The sequence below is a fragment of the Podarcis vaucheri genome (assembly GCF_965113315.1).
Source record: "Podarcis vaucheri genome assembly, chromosome: 4".
Classification (NCBI taxonomy): Eukaryota; Metazoa; Chordata; class Lepidosauria; order Squamata; family Lacertidae; genus Podarcis; species Podarcis vaucheri.
The window spans coordinates 29,391,339-29,405,230 of record NC_138762.1 but is presented as its reverse complement, the minus strand read 5'-3'; the positions used below and the strand labels follow the sequence as shown (position 1 = coordinate 29,405,230).

General features: G+C 43.2%; 1 protein-coding gene across 4 annotated transcripts in view; it reads right to left on the bottom strand.

Annotated features, from left to right (window-relative positions):
* Positions 1 to 12,745, bottom strand: part of FRY (FRY microtubule binding protein) — a 183,338-nt gene extending 170,593 nt beyond the window's left edge. For 3 of the 4 annotated variants that reach the window (XM_082220213.1, XM_082220215.1, XM_082220214.1), the window contains exon 1: positions 12,337 to 12,745. In XM_082220213.1, coding sequence (XP_082076339.1) covers positions 12,337 to 12,730 — 394 coding nt within the window. In that variant the 5' untranslated portion in view covers positions 12,731 to 12,745. The remainder of the gene's footprint in view (positions 1 to 12,336) is intronic. The other variant, XM_082220220.1, reaches the window with a different exon arrangement.
* Between the last annotated feature and the right edge of the window lie 1,147 nt (positions 12,746 to 13,892).

Sequence of the window (13,892 nt, the reverse complement as noted above, 5' to 3'; positions counted from 1 at the left end):
TATGGCAATGCATGAAGTTAGTGTCATTTTTGGTGATTTCCCTTAAAAATAGCTCAAAAATTTCATTCCCCTTCCCCCAGAAAAAACTCAACAACTTTGCCAAAAAAAGCTAAACAACCTTTCTGTCCAGATTTTCGCTTTTTGAAATAGGGCAACCCTACACCATGATCCAAGTCCATCCAGTCAAGATTTTTTTAAAAAATCCATAATAAGTATAAGCAAATTTTTAAAACACAGTGAATTAGCAGGGCACATTCTCTTATGAGGAAAACACACACATCTAAACAGAATAGTAAATGCATATTCTGCAATAGATACTCGGAAAGATCTACTGTACATACTAGACAGCAGCCTCAGGGACAAAACTAGACATGAAGTGTGGCCGAAGTTCCTGGCATTCTTTTTCTTTAGTTAGAACTGTCTGTGGGAGGTTGCTAACTTGATTAGGGAAGTGGCACTGGTGGGATGAGGTTAAACCTTATGGCATTTCCCTACTGGCTCAATGGAGGCGGAGGAAGGTAAGGCCCTCCGTGGAGCGCAAAGCAGCTTCAGAGAGAAAGAGGTATTAACCTGGAAAAATGGAATGGGGTGAAAACCTCATACACTTGCCTCTGTATCATTGCTTTTTCCAGTGACGTTAGAATCCCCACACAACTGCTTTGAAGTAAACAACAAAGGAGATCCTGATCGTGCATCTCCTGCATCCACATAAATACTCTCCTCATCAGTTGTGCTAGAAATAATTTCCTGCGCTGTTTAGCTGGTTAATGTATTGGTCGCAGCTGTGGCAGCCTGTGAACCTAACAACTCAAGCAGCACCACTCAACTGCTTAGTAACAGAAAGGATGGAGAATAAACCAGAGAAGCAGCAATGTTTTTCCACTACAAAATGAATATAAGAAGCAGAAGCTGGGGGGGGGGGCGGGCATAGATTTTGTGTGTGTGATTGTGTGTGTTTCTCACATTCTCCCAGCCAGATGGGTTATTTTTAAAACACAAATGTTTGTGCTTTATGTACATAAACTAGTGTATACATATTAATTCTAGAGCTCTGTTTAAGGGCTTGTCCACCCCAGAGAACTGTGCAAGTTGTTCGCATTCCCATTTAATCTGTGTCATCCACATGACATTATGCTCAAACGGCACCAATATTGATGCTTTCCCCATGTAGATTCAGGTTTTCCTGACATGGTTAGAATCAAATTAATTGGAGAAATTTTTTGTTCCAAACTGCTTCACTCGGACTTGCAGGCAATTTGTTTCAGTGTTTTTTGAGTGGGTGAATCAATAGTCACCTTTTTGCTATTCCCCTGTCCACTCCCACTCTTTCCTTAATACTTTCATTTCTTTTCCGGCCATGCTTGTAACTATTTCCAGCATACACACATTCTTTTGATCCCTCAGATTTGCGCAAATCTAGAAAGCCACACAAGTAAAACATATCAGAAATTTCTACACCACATACTGCTCAGCAATCTGAAAAGTGTGTGTGCTGAGAATTTACTATTGCTTTCCATTCTTTTCTGTCCATGCTCATAGCTATTTCTGGTGAGCTCTTGAACAGAGGAACATGGCCTTATACATATACAGTGGTACCTTGGTTTTCGAACGTAGGTAATCTGTTCTGGAAGACCGTTCGATTTCCGAAACGTTTGAAAACCGAGGTACCACTGTAATTGCTCTATTTGCAATATCGTACAAGTTTAAACAGTCACAGCTTCCTCCAAAGAATCCTGGGAACTGTGGTTTGGTTAAAAGCACTGAGAGTTGTTAGGAGACCCTTATTCCCCATCAGAGAGCTACAATTCCAGAGTTCCCAGGAAGAGGGATGGAATTGTAGCTCTGTGAGGGGAATAGGGAGTCTACTAACATTTCTCAGCACCTTTCACATACTACAGTTCCCAGTATTGTTTGCGGGAAGTCGTGTCTCTTTAAAGTAGTATAATACTGCTTTAAATGTATAGTGCAGATGGGGCCTATATTGTTCGATCCCTCAGATTTGCACAAAACCAGATAATTGCAGATGTTTATGCTCAGAACTTGTTGCCTGACTGTGTGCTCTTGCACACCTCTTGGGTGGTTAAAAAACAAGGTATCTGCCCACACACTCGGTTGGTATTTAATCGGCAGTGACAAACACAAAAGGGAACATGTGCTGGTATGAACAGTAAAGACCAAAGTTGCTCCTCATATTCAGATTCAAATATGCACAGGTGTGAACTACTCTGGTCCAATGTGAATGGTGTGGAAAGTGGATTAACAGCTAATTAATGCTTGACTGTGAACAAGGCCTATGGAAATACAGACTAACTTTAACCATAGTGAGATATGGGCTGACTTGCTTCACATTGCAGTTCAGCCTACAACGAATGGATTGCTTCACCATGTTCCTAGTTCTGAGTTAATGGCACTCGGCAGTCTCCAGGTTATGAAGTCATTTAGATATTTTCTATTGTTTATATCATTTCACTGGTGCCTTTTGAATATAGGAAACTTTAAAAAAAAAACTGGAATACTAATTCACCAAAATATTATGCTTGTCATTCCCAGTAGCTTTACAGCACTTTCTTCCATAGATATCAAGGTGGTCCAAGCCTGGTAAATATCATCACACCCTTTTGCAGTTGCAGTGCCTACAAATGGCTTTTGTGTGAGCTTATAAAGTACATTATTTCTTTTGGGTACATTTTGTTTCAAGCCTTTTTTTAGCAAGGTATGTTCTAAAATAACAGAGAGCAACATAAAACAAGTCAGGCTTTCAAAAATAAAGATCATTATTTTTTCCACAGAAAATCTGCTAAAAATAGTGATCTCTTGAGAATATGAAAAGCAGAGAGAGTACTATATTGGTCCTGTGACATTATTCATATTCAAATACAAAACCCATTTGACAATCACCCCTGCCCACATTGTTTCAATAGTAGCTATTCAAGCTGAATGCGTGTTTAAACAGATTTTAATGAAACCTAACATGGCTTTTCAAAGAAATCTAGTTGCCACTTTTTCTTTCTTTTATTGTTGTTTTATTTTAAAAGACAATAAAACCATAGAATTCAGAAAGATGGCAAACATACATTCAAGAGAGTGTCCGAAAACAACAACCTCATAACGAATTCCTCCCAATACATCTAATAATACTGACAGAATCCACTGAACTAACAGACAAGGGTCAAAGGGACAATGAGCAGAAGGTTACAAATTCTACCAAATACAGTGGATGCTCAGGTTGCGAATGTCATCCGTGTGGGAAGCACGTTCGCAACCCGCAGTGGCGCGTCTGCTCACGCGCAGGTTGCAATTCGGTGCTTCTGCATGAGTGCCAAAACCTGGAAGTAACCCGTTCCGGTACTTCCAGGTTCAGTGCGGTGCACAACCGAAATTGCGCAACCTGAAGCGTCTGTAACCCGAGGTATGACTGTAAACTCATACTTGGATGGAATGAAAGTCCAAAACAGTCAGGGCCGGCCCATGAGATGTGGTGAGGCAGTTGACTCAGGGCAGCAAGGCTCCCAAGCGTGGTGTTGCTGTCACTTCACACCCCCTAAGCACCACCCCTGGGCACCTCCTGGGTGCTCACCGCCATTGAGTCCTCTGTCACAGGGCTGTCAGGCAAGGACTGTCCAGAGTGAGGAATTAACTCTTTATTGTCAAAGGCACGTCCCTCTATGGGCATAGCCAGGGAGGGCAGCTGTCCCCTGCCCAGATCAAGTAAAACAATGGAAATACTTAACTAACCAATCACGTTGGTTCTGAGCCTCCCAACAAACGTTGGTTCTGAGCCCCCCCAAAAAAAATTCTGGCTGTCCATCAGTCCTACACCTTTCAACTTCCCCTAGGCATGCACCCAATGAGGCAGTTGCAGCAACAGAGAGGCCCCGGCCCCGACCTCAGCATATATATCTTCCCTACCCTGTTGCTGCAGCTTCTGCTCACCCCTTTTCGTTCCTCTCCTGGTCCTGGGAGACAGTGGTGCAGGAGAGGGCAGGAAGAGGAGGTGTAGAAGCCCTTGACTCTACACCAGCCTGACGGATCTCTCTCTCCTCCTGTACCTGTTTCTTCACTCTCTGCAGCTTCTCTTGCCTCTGAGTCTCAACTCCTTGCTCTTACAGGTTGCCCCAGTTCACTAATCCCTTCTTCCAAGTCAGTCTCCAGTCCACCTTATTCCGGTGCCTACTCCCTCCTCAGTATCCAGCCACCACTCTTCAGTGTTTAGCCATTCCCTGACACACTCGCTGCTGGGTGCTTGCCAGTGCCAGGTGCTCGCTGCCTCCTCCCGCTCCTCTGCCACTGCAGTCATACCCACCACGGCAGCCACACACCCCACTGTTGTGCCCAGCATTCGAAACTCCCATTGTTCTAGGCACGTTTTGTGACAGGGAATTTCATTAGCGTGAGCCGTTTCTGAGCTCTGGGCACCGTACTGCACCTAAGATTTCAGATTAAAACTGCAGATTGGAAGGGAAGCAGGACCTTTTTCTGCCTCCCCACTTCCAGCATGGCTTTGTTTTTGTTTTTTGCAGTCTTCAGATGAGGACTAGACCATGTGAAAAATGAATATAAGATTTTAGCTAAAGTTCATTCATCTTCAGCTTTGTATTCTTCTCATAAAAAAGTGTGCCTAGACATTCCATTGTTGTGCCCATAACCTAGGTTTAAGGTGCCATTTAGCTCCCAGCTTTCATATCTCAGTTTCTAACAATGGGTACACCTCCTTCTCCATCATCACAAGAAGCAGCTCTGATACACTGGTGCCAGCAGGTGGGCAGTGGCACACCCAACGCAGTGGTGGAGCATAAGGAGACTGTAAGCACCTGGAAACATGTGGTGAGCTGCAGGCATTAGGTAGCTGGTGGCAGCAAGTGGGAAGCACCTGGTGGTGAGGAGCAGGAGGTGGCCGTGGGCGCAGCAAGGCTATGCTGGGGTTTTTGCCTCAAGCAGGAAAATGTCCTGAGCAGGCCCTGAAAACAAAGCCGTTTGTTCATGTGTGAAATAAACTTCCACCAAATTGCAGCAAAATCCTCTGGGTCTGCCTGGCCTCTGAAAGCCTTTAAATGATGGGTTAGCTTCTCCAAAATGGCAATAAGCAATGCCTTTGAATACTACCTATCCAAAGGAACACATAAGAAATCCAGCCCTATGAAACAACCCATCAAGCTACAACCGTTAAATAAATTACTAGCTCCAGGTCCTGAGTGACCCACCTGACACCAGACCAGTGAGGAAGCCATTTAGAAGGAATACAATTTTGAACCCTTTTAGAAATACCTTTACACCAGAAAATTTACTCCAGAACAAGAAGTACAACCATATGGGATTGCAGTGAAGTTATGTATAAAATAATTATGTGCAAATCTATAGCTTTTAACATGATCACTCTAATCAATGTAAGGGTAATGGGCAGCCATAGCTGCATGGGCAATAGAGCCCATAAACTGCTGCTATTTGTGCAAAATTACCTGATTCACCAAAAAAATGTGCATCCCTGCTTGATTAGACACTCCGATCAGCTGCTCAGGACATGGCAAGAACAGAAGGCTGCTGAGAAGATAGCATAATGACATAGTTCAGTCACTATGTAGTCCTGTACTTAGCTGTATCCGGGTGGAGTTTCTTGTTAAGAAAGATGAAAAAGTTCTTGCCTAGCTTCCTCCAAGCTTTCCGTGGTAGAGGCATTTAGGCTGCCCGCTTCCTTGCTACCCGAAAACCTAATCCAATCCCCTGGCTGCTACATACACAGAGTTGGGTTGGGGCAACTGTGTTGTTTTGTAAACTATACGTGCGTTTAAGAATGCAGTATACACTGATCAACCATGGTAGCTTTGGTGAGCTAGTTGCAAGAACTGCTTGCTTGCTTGCTTACTTGCCTGATTATGTCTGAAGTATGCATGAACATCAAAAGAGAACTGCATGTAAATCATTCCTAATCTTACGAACCTATCAATTATTCAGAAGCTTAGTTCTTCTTGTGCTCCCTTATAGGCAGGTCACCATGACAACATCACATTTCACTTCCTTATCTTAAGTAAGTGAACTCTGAAAACTAACATTAGCTTCAACTGTTGCATTACTTGATGTGGCACCATATCACCACATAATCACTAGGCAAATGCCAGTATTTGAATGCAGCTTAATTTGGTTAGGTCCTCTCAAGAATATAGGCATACTGTTGTTTAAATGTACATGGGGATAAGCCCTTTAACCAACTAGATTTCAGTTAACTAGAGTGCGGTCTTTCTTTCTTCACACTTAGGCAAGCAGGAGTTGTTGGCAATACCAAAAAATGAGAGAAAACAATATTTTGAAAAACAACTTCAGGCACATCAAAATAAACATACTTTGGCATGCTAGGAATATATTACTCCAATACCCAAGACAATAAACAAGAATTAAAGATTACAGAATCATAACTACCTAAATTAAATTGGGCGGGGGGGGGAGGGGGATCAGAAACAGACTTGTCTTCCAGTATGACAGAAGCTGCCGCAAACATGGTGCATTTATCAGCAAAAGACTCCCAAAACCTGAAAGACAGAGTAGGTTCTATTTTTAATAAATAAGAAAGATGAGAGCATGGGGCAAAGCTATCTCCAGACCACAAAGCATCTACTGCAGATGTATTGTCCTAGATATTTTAACGCGTTAAAAAATATTGGATCAAACCATTTCTTTTATTATGATCAGTGCTCACAGGGCCTAATCTGAAACCAGTTCAGCTCTGAAATATTAAGTCTATTTTACTCGTTTTAACTATGCCTTAGTGTTATGTGCAAACACAGACACTTCCTTAACTATCGTTAAAGTGTGGTGGCATGAAAAGGGCCATTTCCTCCAAAAAAATTGTCCAGTTCTCTTCTAAAACTACCCAGGTTGGTGGCCAACACTGCCTACTGTGGAAGTGAGTTCCATAGTTTAACTATGTGCTGCGTGAAGAAGCACTTTACTTTATCTGTCCTGAATCTTCCAACACTCAGCTTCACTGGCTGTCCATGGATTCTGGTGTTATGTCGTGCAGAATTTTATAAACTTCTATCATGTCACCACTTCTTCCTTGTCTTTCCCCTAAAGTCCCAAACTGCAACGTTTCTTCACAGGGGAGTCACTTCATCCCCTTGAACATTTTGGTTGCCATTTTTTTGTTTTTAACCTTTCCAAACCCTACAATTAGGGCTGGGAGATATCTCAATATGGCGACATATCAACAGCTAAACATTGTGATATATCAGTATATCACGATGTCTGAAATAAGAATGGAACTATGTAGGGACGCGGGTGGCGCTGTGGGTTAAACCACAGAGCCTAGGACTTGCCAATCAGAAGGTCGGCGGTTCGAATCCCTGCGACGGGGTGAGCTCCCGTTGCTCAGTCCCTGCTCCTGCCAACCTAGCAGTTCGAAAGCATATCAAAGTGCAAGTAGATAAATAGGTACTGCTCCAGTGGGAAGGTAAACGGCGTTTGCGTGTGCTGCTCTGGTTTTCCAGAAGCGGCTTAGTCATGCTGGCCACGTGACCCAGAAGCTGTACGCCGGCTCCCTCGGCCAATAAAGCGAGATGAGCGCCGCAACCCCAGAGTCGGCCACGACTGGACCTAATGGTCAGGGGTCCCTTTACGTTTACCTATGTAGGGATAAACACTACAACGGCCGTTTTGAGGTGAGCTGACCAGAACTGGATGCAGTATTCTGAATGCAGTCACATCATAGATTTGCATGAGGTAGCCCACCTACCTGACATAGGACACATGGGGAAGGAGAATGTGCATATGTGCAGTTCATGCTGAGATGCACTGCACACACCCCTTTATGGCTTCACCTACATGTTGCACAAAGTCATGGCTTTGCAGAAGCACGGAAGGGCACAAGCTCTAGGTAAAATTGCATGTCATCTGGACCTGTGCATATGGTTTAGCTCTCCCAAAGAAACCATGAGTCGGAAGAAGAAAAAGAAGTCGCTGCCACAGGACAAACCTTGGCTACAGATTGTGTTTAGGAGAGGGTGACATGACATACAAGCTGACAGAAATGCCAAAAATGATGTCATTCTAGTGTCAGTTTTGTGTCATCTCGCTCAGTAACCATGCGCTAGTCCAGAGTTGTTGTTCATGTCTAACATAATTACAGTGGCAACAATCTAGAAAGGGGCAGCTAGATCAACACACACCCAGAATTGCTACAAGATTATTTTACATGTGAAATGGAAACTGATCCCATGGATGCCAATCCTTGACGGGGTGGGGGCAGTAGCATGTCAAAATGAACCAAAAATATACAGTGGTACCTCAGGTTAAGTACTTAATTCGTTCCAGAGGTCTGTTCTTAACCTGAAACTGTTCTTAACCTGAAGCACCACTTTAGCTAATGGGGCCTCCTGGTGGTGCTGCGCCGCCGGAGCACGATTTCTGTTCTTATCCTGAAGCAAAGTTCTTAACCCGAGGTAATATTTCTGGGTTAGCGGAGTCTGTAACCTGAAGCGTATGTAACCTGAAGCGTATGTAACCCAAGGTACCACTGTATATTTAAGAAGAGGAGTCTGAATGTCACCAGCTCTCAATATTTATTTTCTAATTTGTATTCCTTTTTCTAAGGGATTTAGGACTATTGTCAAGTTCTATTATTTATCTTTCCATGTATCAATTTCATTTCCTGTTTAATCTATATAAATATGAACCCTTCAACTGGAGAAAGATAGTCGCCTTATACGTGATTTGAAGATTAATCTGTAGGTGGCATTGGATAGCAAGTGAAAAAGATTGTGTGTCTGATATAATTTTTTTAGTGTCCCTACTACTGTTCACTTTATCAGTTCATCACAATCCCAGTATGGATTGTTTATGAATTATTTCATACAGAGATACCATCTGCGTGCAAAAGACCGCCTGGCCTGCAAGCCGTTAATATATTTTAAAGACACACAGTATATTTTCACAAAGCAGTACACTATGTGACTGAAAATATGGTTTTGACTGACTCCAAGTCTACATATTTTTCTTAATGCTGAATATTATCAACAACAACAGTATAGAGAAATATTTGACCAATGGTCTGACTCACTACAGGGAAGCATCCTATGTTCCAAACACTGTGTGAATTAGCTCATTTTCATTTATGAGTGGAAACAGTACGTAAAAAAGAAGTTTATCTTTGCCACTTGCACTTGCTCAGTCTGTGTCTTACCTCTAAAAGATGTGATTCTCAGGAATATTGAAACCGGAGGATATACAGTGGATTTACATGTCACATGAAACGAAGCCAACTTCAAACCGTATTGTTAGGAGTTTGTGGGTGCTAGACACCTGTAATCCCTGGACCCAGCATGTATTTAAATATAAGTCAGACCAGCTTCCTGAACCCCTGGACCCAGCAAGTGTTTAAATGTAAGACAGACTAATTCCCTGTGTTGAGGTGATTGCCTGAGTCATTAAGAGAAGAAAAGGTCAAGGGCTTGGTGCAAGATGATAAATTGGTGGGGGCACCTCCCTCAACAGGCAAAGCCAGAGTTTGAAGTAGAGTTTTGGAGCAGTAATACAACCTAGAAATAAAGCACCAAGGCTGTGACTACGGAAGAAACGAGACCCTTTTGTGCTGTTGACACTATGATTCCCTCCATCACAGACTTAGGTTGTAATACTGTATATGTGCAAATAAACCATATGTCCTAAAGACATCCCAGTCTCCATTGTGCCTCATTTCCAAAAGGAAGCACAAACCCTGAGTAAGCGCCTGGAACTCCTGGAAGCTGGCTTTTTAAAAATAACTGGAGTTTTTTTATTAAAAAAAACCCCTGGTGATAAAAACACCATCCCTGGTAGAAACAGCGCAACAAACAGAGATGCAGTGAAAGCTGCCAAAATAAACCTCCAAGCTATGCAAGGTGTGTGTGTGTAGCACTATATGAGAATGCAGCCAGGGACCTTTCATGTAACTTCCACTTCATCCAACCACTTGCATGTGACTTCTACTTCACAGTATTGTCATATTTCATAATACAACACTAGTAAAGTTTAGCCAAATCAGCTGTGACTTTGTACATCACATTGTTAGACATAAGTGCCTTCTACCTATGATGATGGAGAAACACCATGCAAAGACTATTTGTGCAGTCTTGGCCATAATTGTAGGTAGAAGCTTGTACAGTGGTCAAAACATTGAGCTACAAAACAAGGAAGTCTTCCATTTGAACCTCATCTGTGCTCTGAATTTATATGGTCATCTTAGGAAAGCCACTTTTCTCCCTTGATCAGGTCATTCATCTTCATCAACTCTGTTCACAGTATGACCCACCTTACGAAGTTGCTATAAAGACACTAACCACATGCAGTGGGCTGACTGGGGAGGTAATGCCAAAACTATGCCGGGATGGGTACTCTTAATCTGCAAATGGAAGCTCCCACACGTTGTGGCTCTCAAATCACATCCTGTTTCCTAAATAAATGTACTGTAGGTATACCCACAATGCAATGAAAATCCTTCTGTGCTAACAGTGTGGTTGGCATAAATAGCCAGAGAGATCCTTCCCCCCCTCCTTTTGAAATGTAATATTGCTAACTTCATAGATACCCATGTTATGTGTTACAAAAAAATCTAAAGACAAATGAAATACTGATTTGTGGCATGGGTATTGAAAGCCAGGTGTAATAACAAACATTGAAATTTAGCAAAACCAAAGAAGGCACTTGTTTTCATGATGCAAAATGTAATTTAATAGTATTGCTCTTTACACTTTTCAAAAATATTGCAATATAGTGTTATACTGATAAAATCCCTCCAGCCCTAATTGCACTGGAACTGTAAATATATTTTAGCCTAGGAGTATGTATATTTGTATCCTGAATATACAATATTAAAATAGGTTGATCCTGTCATGCAAATGTTACATACTTCAGATGTCCTTCCTTAGTCTTCAAGAGGGCTTTCAGTGTAATTACTGATCCATAGATCAAGGTCTTAATTGGATCAAATATTCTGAAATGGTGACATCCATTGATGTTAAGTAGCACCCCCTTTTCCAAATTATTGGTTTTAATTAAGACCACTATCAGATCTTTAACTCCTTTAAAAACAACACATCTGATGTGCTACAGATATATTGCCAAAAACTCAAATAACATAATAATTTGGAAAAACTAGTACATGTCATAAAGGTACCACCCTGATCCAAAATATTTCAGTGTCAGAGTAATTGTCCCTGTGCAATTTTTTTGTGCTATAAATACATTTCAAAACTTACAGTGACTTCAGTGTAACTTCCAAGCAAATATACTTTAGGACCACAGCCTACATCAGTCTAGACAGAAAGCATCAAAATGACCCTATTTAGTAATGGGCATTAAAATATCATTAGAAATAGCTGATGAAGTCACTTCCCTTTCTGTACTTAAATATGGATTAAACTATTTATAAAGGCACAGAACTATAAAATGTGTCCAAAAATAAGTTATCTGGAACACAGAGCATATGGCAGGCAGGATATTTCTCAGGCCAGAGAGGGCAGCAACCCACAAATCTATTACCATCCAAGTGGTCATCATTTAGATACTGAGACGGACAAATAAATGAATTCCTGAAGAGAGGAGCAGCTCTTAAGGCACCCCAGTTGTTTCCTTCAAAGGGGAGAAAAAAGGAAGAGGAAGGGGCATTACGCCTCCCACTGGATGCTGTTTTTATGGCAAATCCTGCTGTCACAGAAGGATGGGTACAATCCAAGGGGCAGAGAAAGGAGAGAGGGGACAGTGAGGAGAGGACAAGAGGGAGGCAAGTCCTTCAGTCAGTGAAGAGGTCTTAGTGGAGTGGGAGATTTAGCAGCTCTCTAGGGCACTGGAGAGGGGAAGTCAGGAGTGCCAACTTGAATAAAATATTGAGGGGGGGCAGGTAAGCCCCGCCCCGCATAATCGACCACATGACACGGTGTACACACCGTGGCAGTGCCCATCAACTGGGGGGGGCTCAAATATTTTATGGGGGGGGCAAAGACCCCTCCGCGGCACCTCCGAGGAAGCGGGAAGGGAGCAGAGAGTGGGTGATCCTTGGAAGTAACCTCAAGGGGGGGATGCTGAGGGAAGAAGGGGATGTTAACCCAACCCCAAAAAAAACTCCACACCTGGAACCCCCCCGCCTGAATTTAGAGGAGGGAAGAGGATGGGGTGCAATGAGGATAACTCCTAACTCCCTTCCCTACTCGGGAAACTTTCTCCAGGGCTCCAAATGGCAAGGGAGACCAGCCTCTGGGGAGGGGATGGGGGACCCTCACCCCTTCCGAGGCGCGGCTCCCCATTAAAAAAAGAGAGAGGGAAGCCGTGGGCTCGAGCCTCCTCGCGTGGAGCCCATTCCTCCCCTGGACTCACCGTATCCTCGCCTCCGCCGGGGCTGCCGGAGGTGGCGGTGGAGGAGGCGGCGGCGGCGGCAGCAGCAGCCGGTGGCTCTTCTTTTTCTTTTTCTTCTTCTTCTTCTGCTTCCCTCCCTTCTGTCAAGAGGAGCCCGCCCCTCACTCTCCCGACGCTGCGCCGGCAGGGCCCGCCCCCCACACCGCCTGGCGCCGCCTCGCCTCTCACCTGCTGCCCTTTCATGAAGAGGGGCTCCCAGAGGCAGCGGCGGGGAAAGGAGGGCAGGAGCCGCGCGGAGCGGCCTGCTGCTTTCGCTCGCTCTCTGCGCGCGGATTCGATGGAGAGCCTTGTGAGCCCCGCGTGCGCGCTCCGAAGTTGAAAGGGAAAGAACAAAGGAGGAGGCTGGCTCCACCATTCCTGGTCGTTACTCTTGCGTCATCAATTTTTATAAGGGTAATCAGAAGGCGCCTCCTGCCCCGAGCAGCTTACAATCGGCATTTGCATTGGGTGCGGGGGGGGGGGAGAGACGTCATTGCAATTTATTATTTGCAATTCCACCCTTCTCTATAATCTCGCTCACACAAGCACACATCACAACCCCATTTTATATTTGCAACAACCCAGCGAGGTATCTGAAAATTAGTGATAGGCCTGAATCCGACAAAGAGGGCAGCTGCTGCGGATTCTACCTAGTGTCACACTGGCCACCTGTATTTCTGGGGAGTACGCCCCGGTTTTTGCGCTTGTTTAAGCCTTGTTTCAGAGCAATTTTTGTTGTTGACCCCAGGACTGTAAACTTTAGCATGAGGCAAGCAAGTATGTCCAAACTGTTCTGCAACCCACACACTGAGGTAGTTCAGTTTTGCTGATTTTCATTGATAATTTTATTATTTTATTATGCACACAGCTTACAGATTTATCTACAATCTTTTCTAAGTAAATAAAGAGTGTTTTCAGTCACTTGAAACATAACTTTAGAAACAGCCCCTTATACACTATGTATATTCTAATAGAACTGCAAAGATTTCAAGTGCTTGTAATCAGAAATGGTTCAAGAAATGTCAGAAAACCCACTTGGATTTCATTGCCAGTAAAGTATAATAAGGTAACTTATAATTACTGAGCCTCAAACTGGCTGCCTGAGGTGAGTTGCCTCACCCTTCCTAGCAGTACACCAGACTTGCATGTACTCTATCTATCTATCTATATATGAGAGAAAATATACAACACACTATATGATACACACACACACTTAGGATCATTCCACCTTTTCATTCTGCCTTTCCACTGTGTTGTGTGAAACGACAAAATCTGTAGACCAACCTAGGATAGTCCATTAAGATGCTATTTTGCATACATTATAACCCTTCTGGTTCCTCCAAGTTTTATATCTGTATTAATCTAACATATGAAGGATAAAAGATGAGAAACCAGAGGGAAACTAAAGTAAATGTATCTTTTGAACAAGCCACTGTTGGTCATGCCCCAGTGCTCAACATAATGAATGAATGCAGTTGTATGTATAGTGTCGATATTTTAGAGAAAGAGAAGAAGGTAAAAAGTTAAGAGAGGTTTTG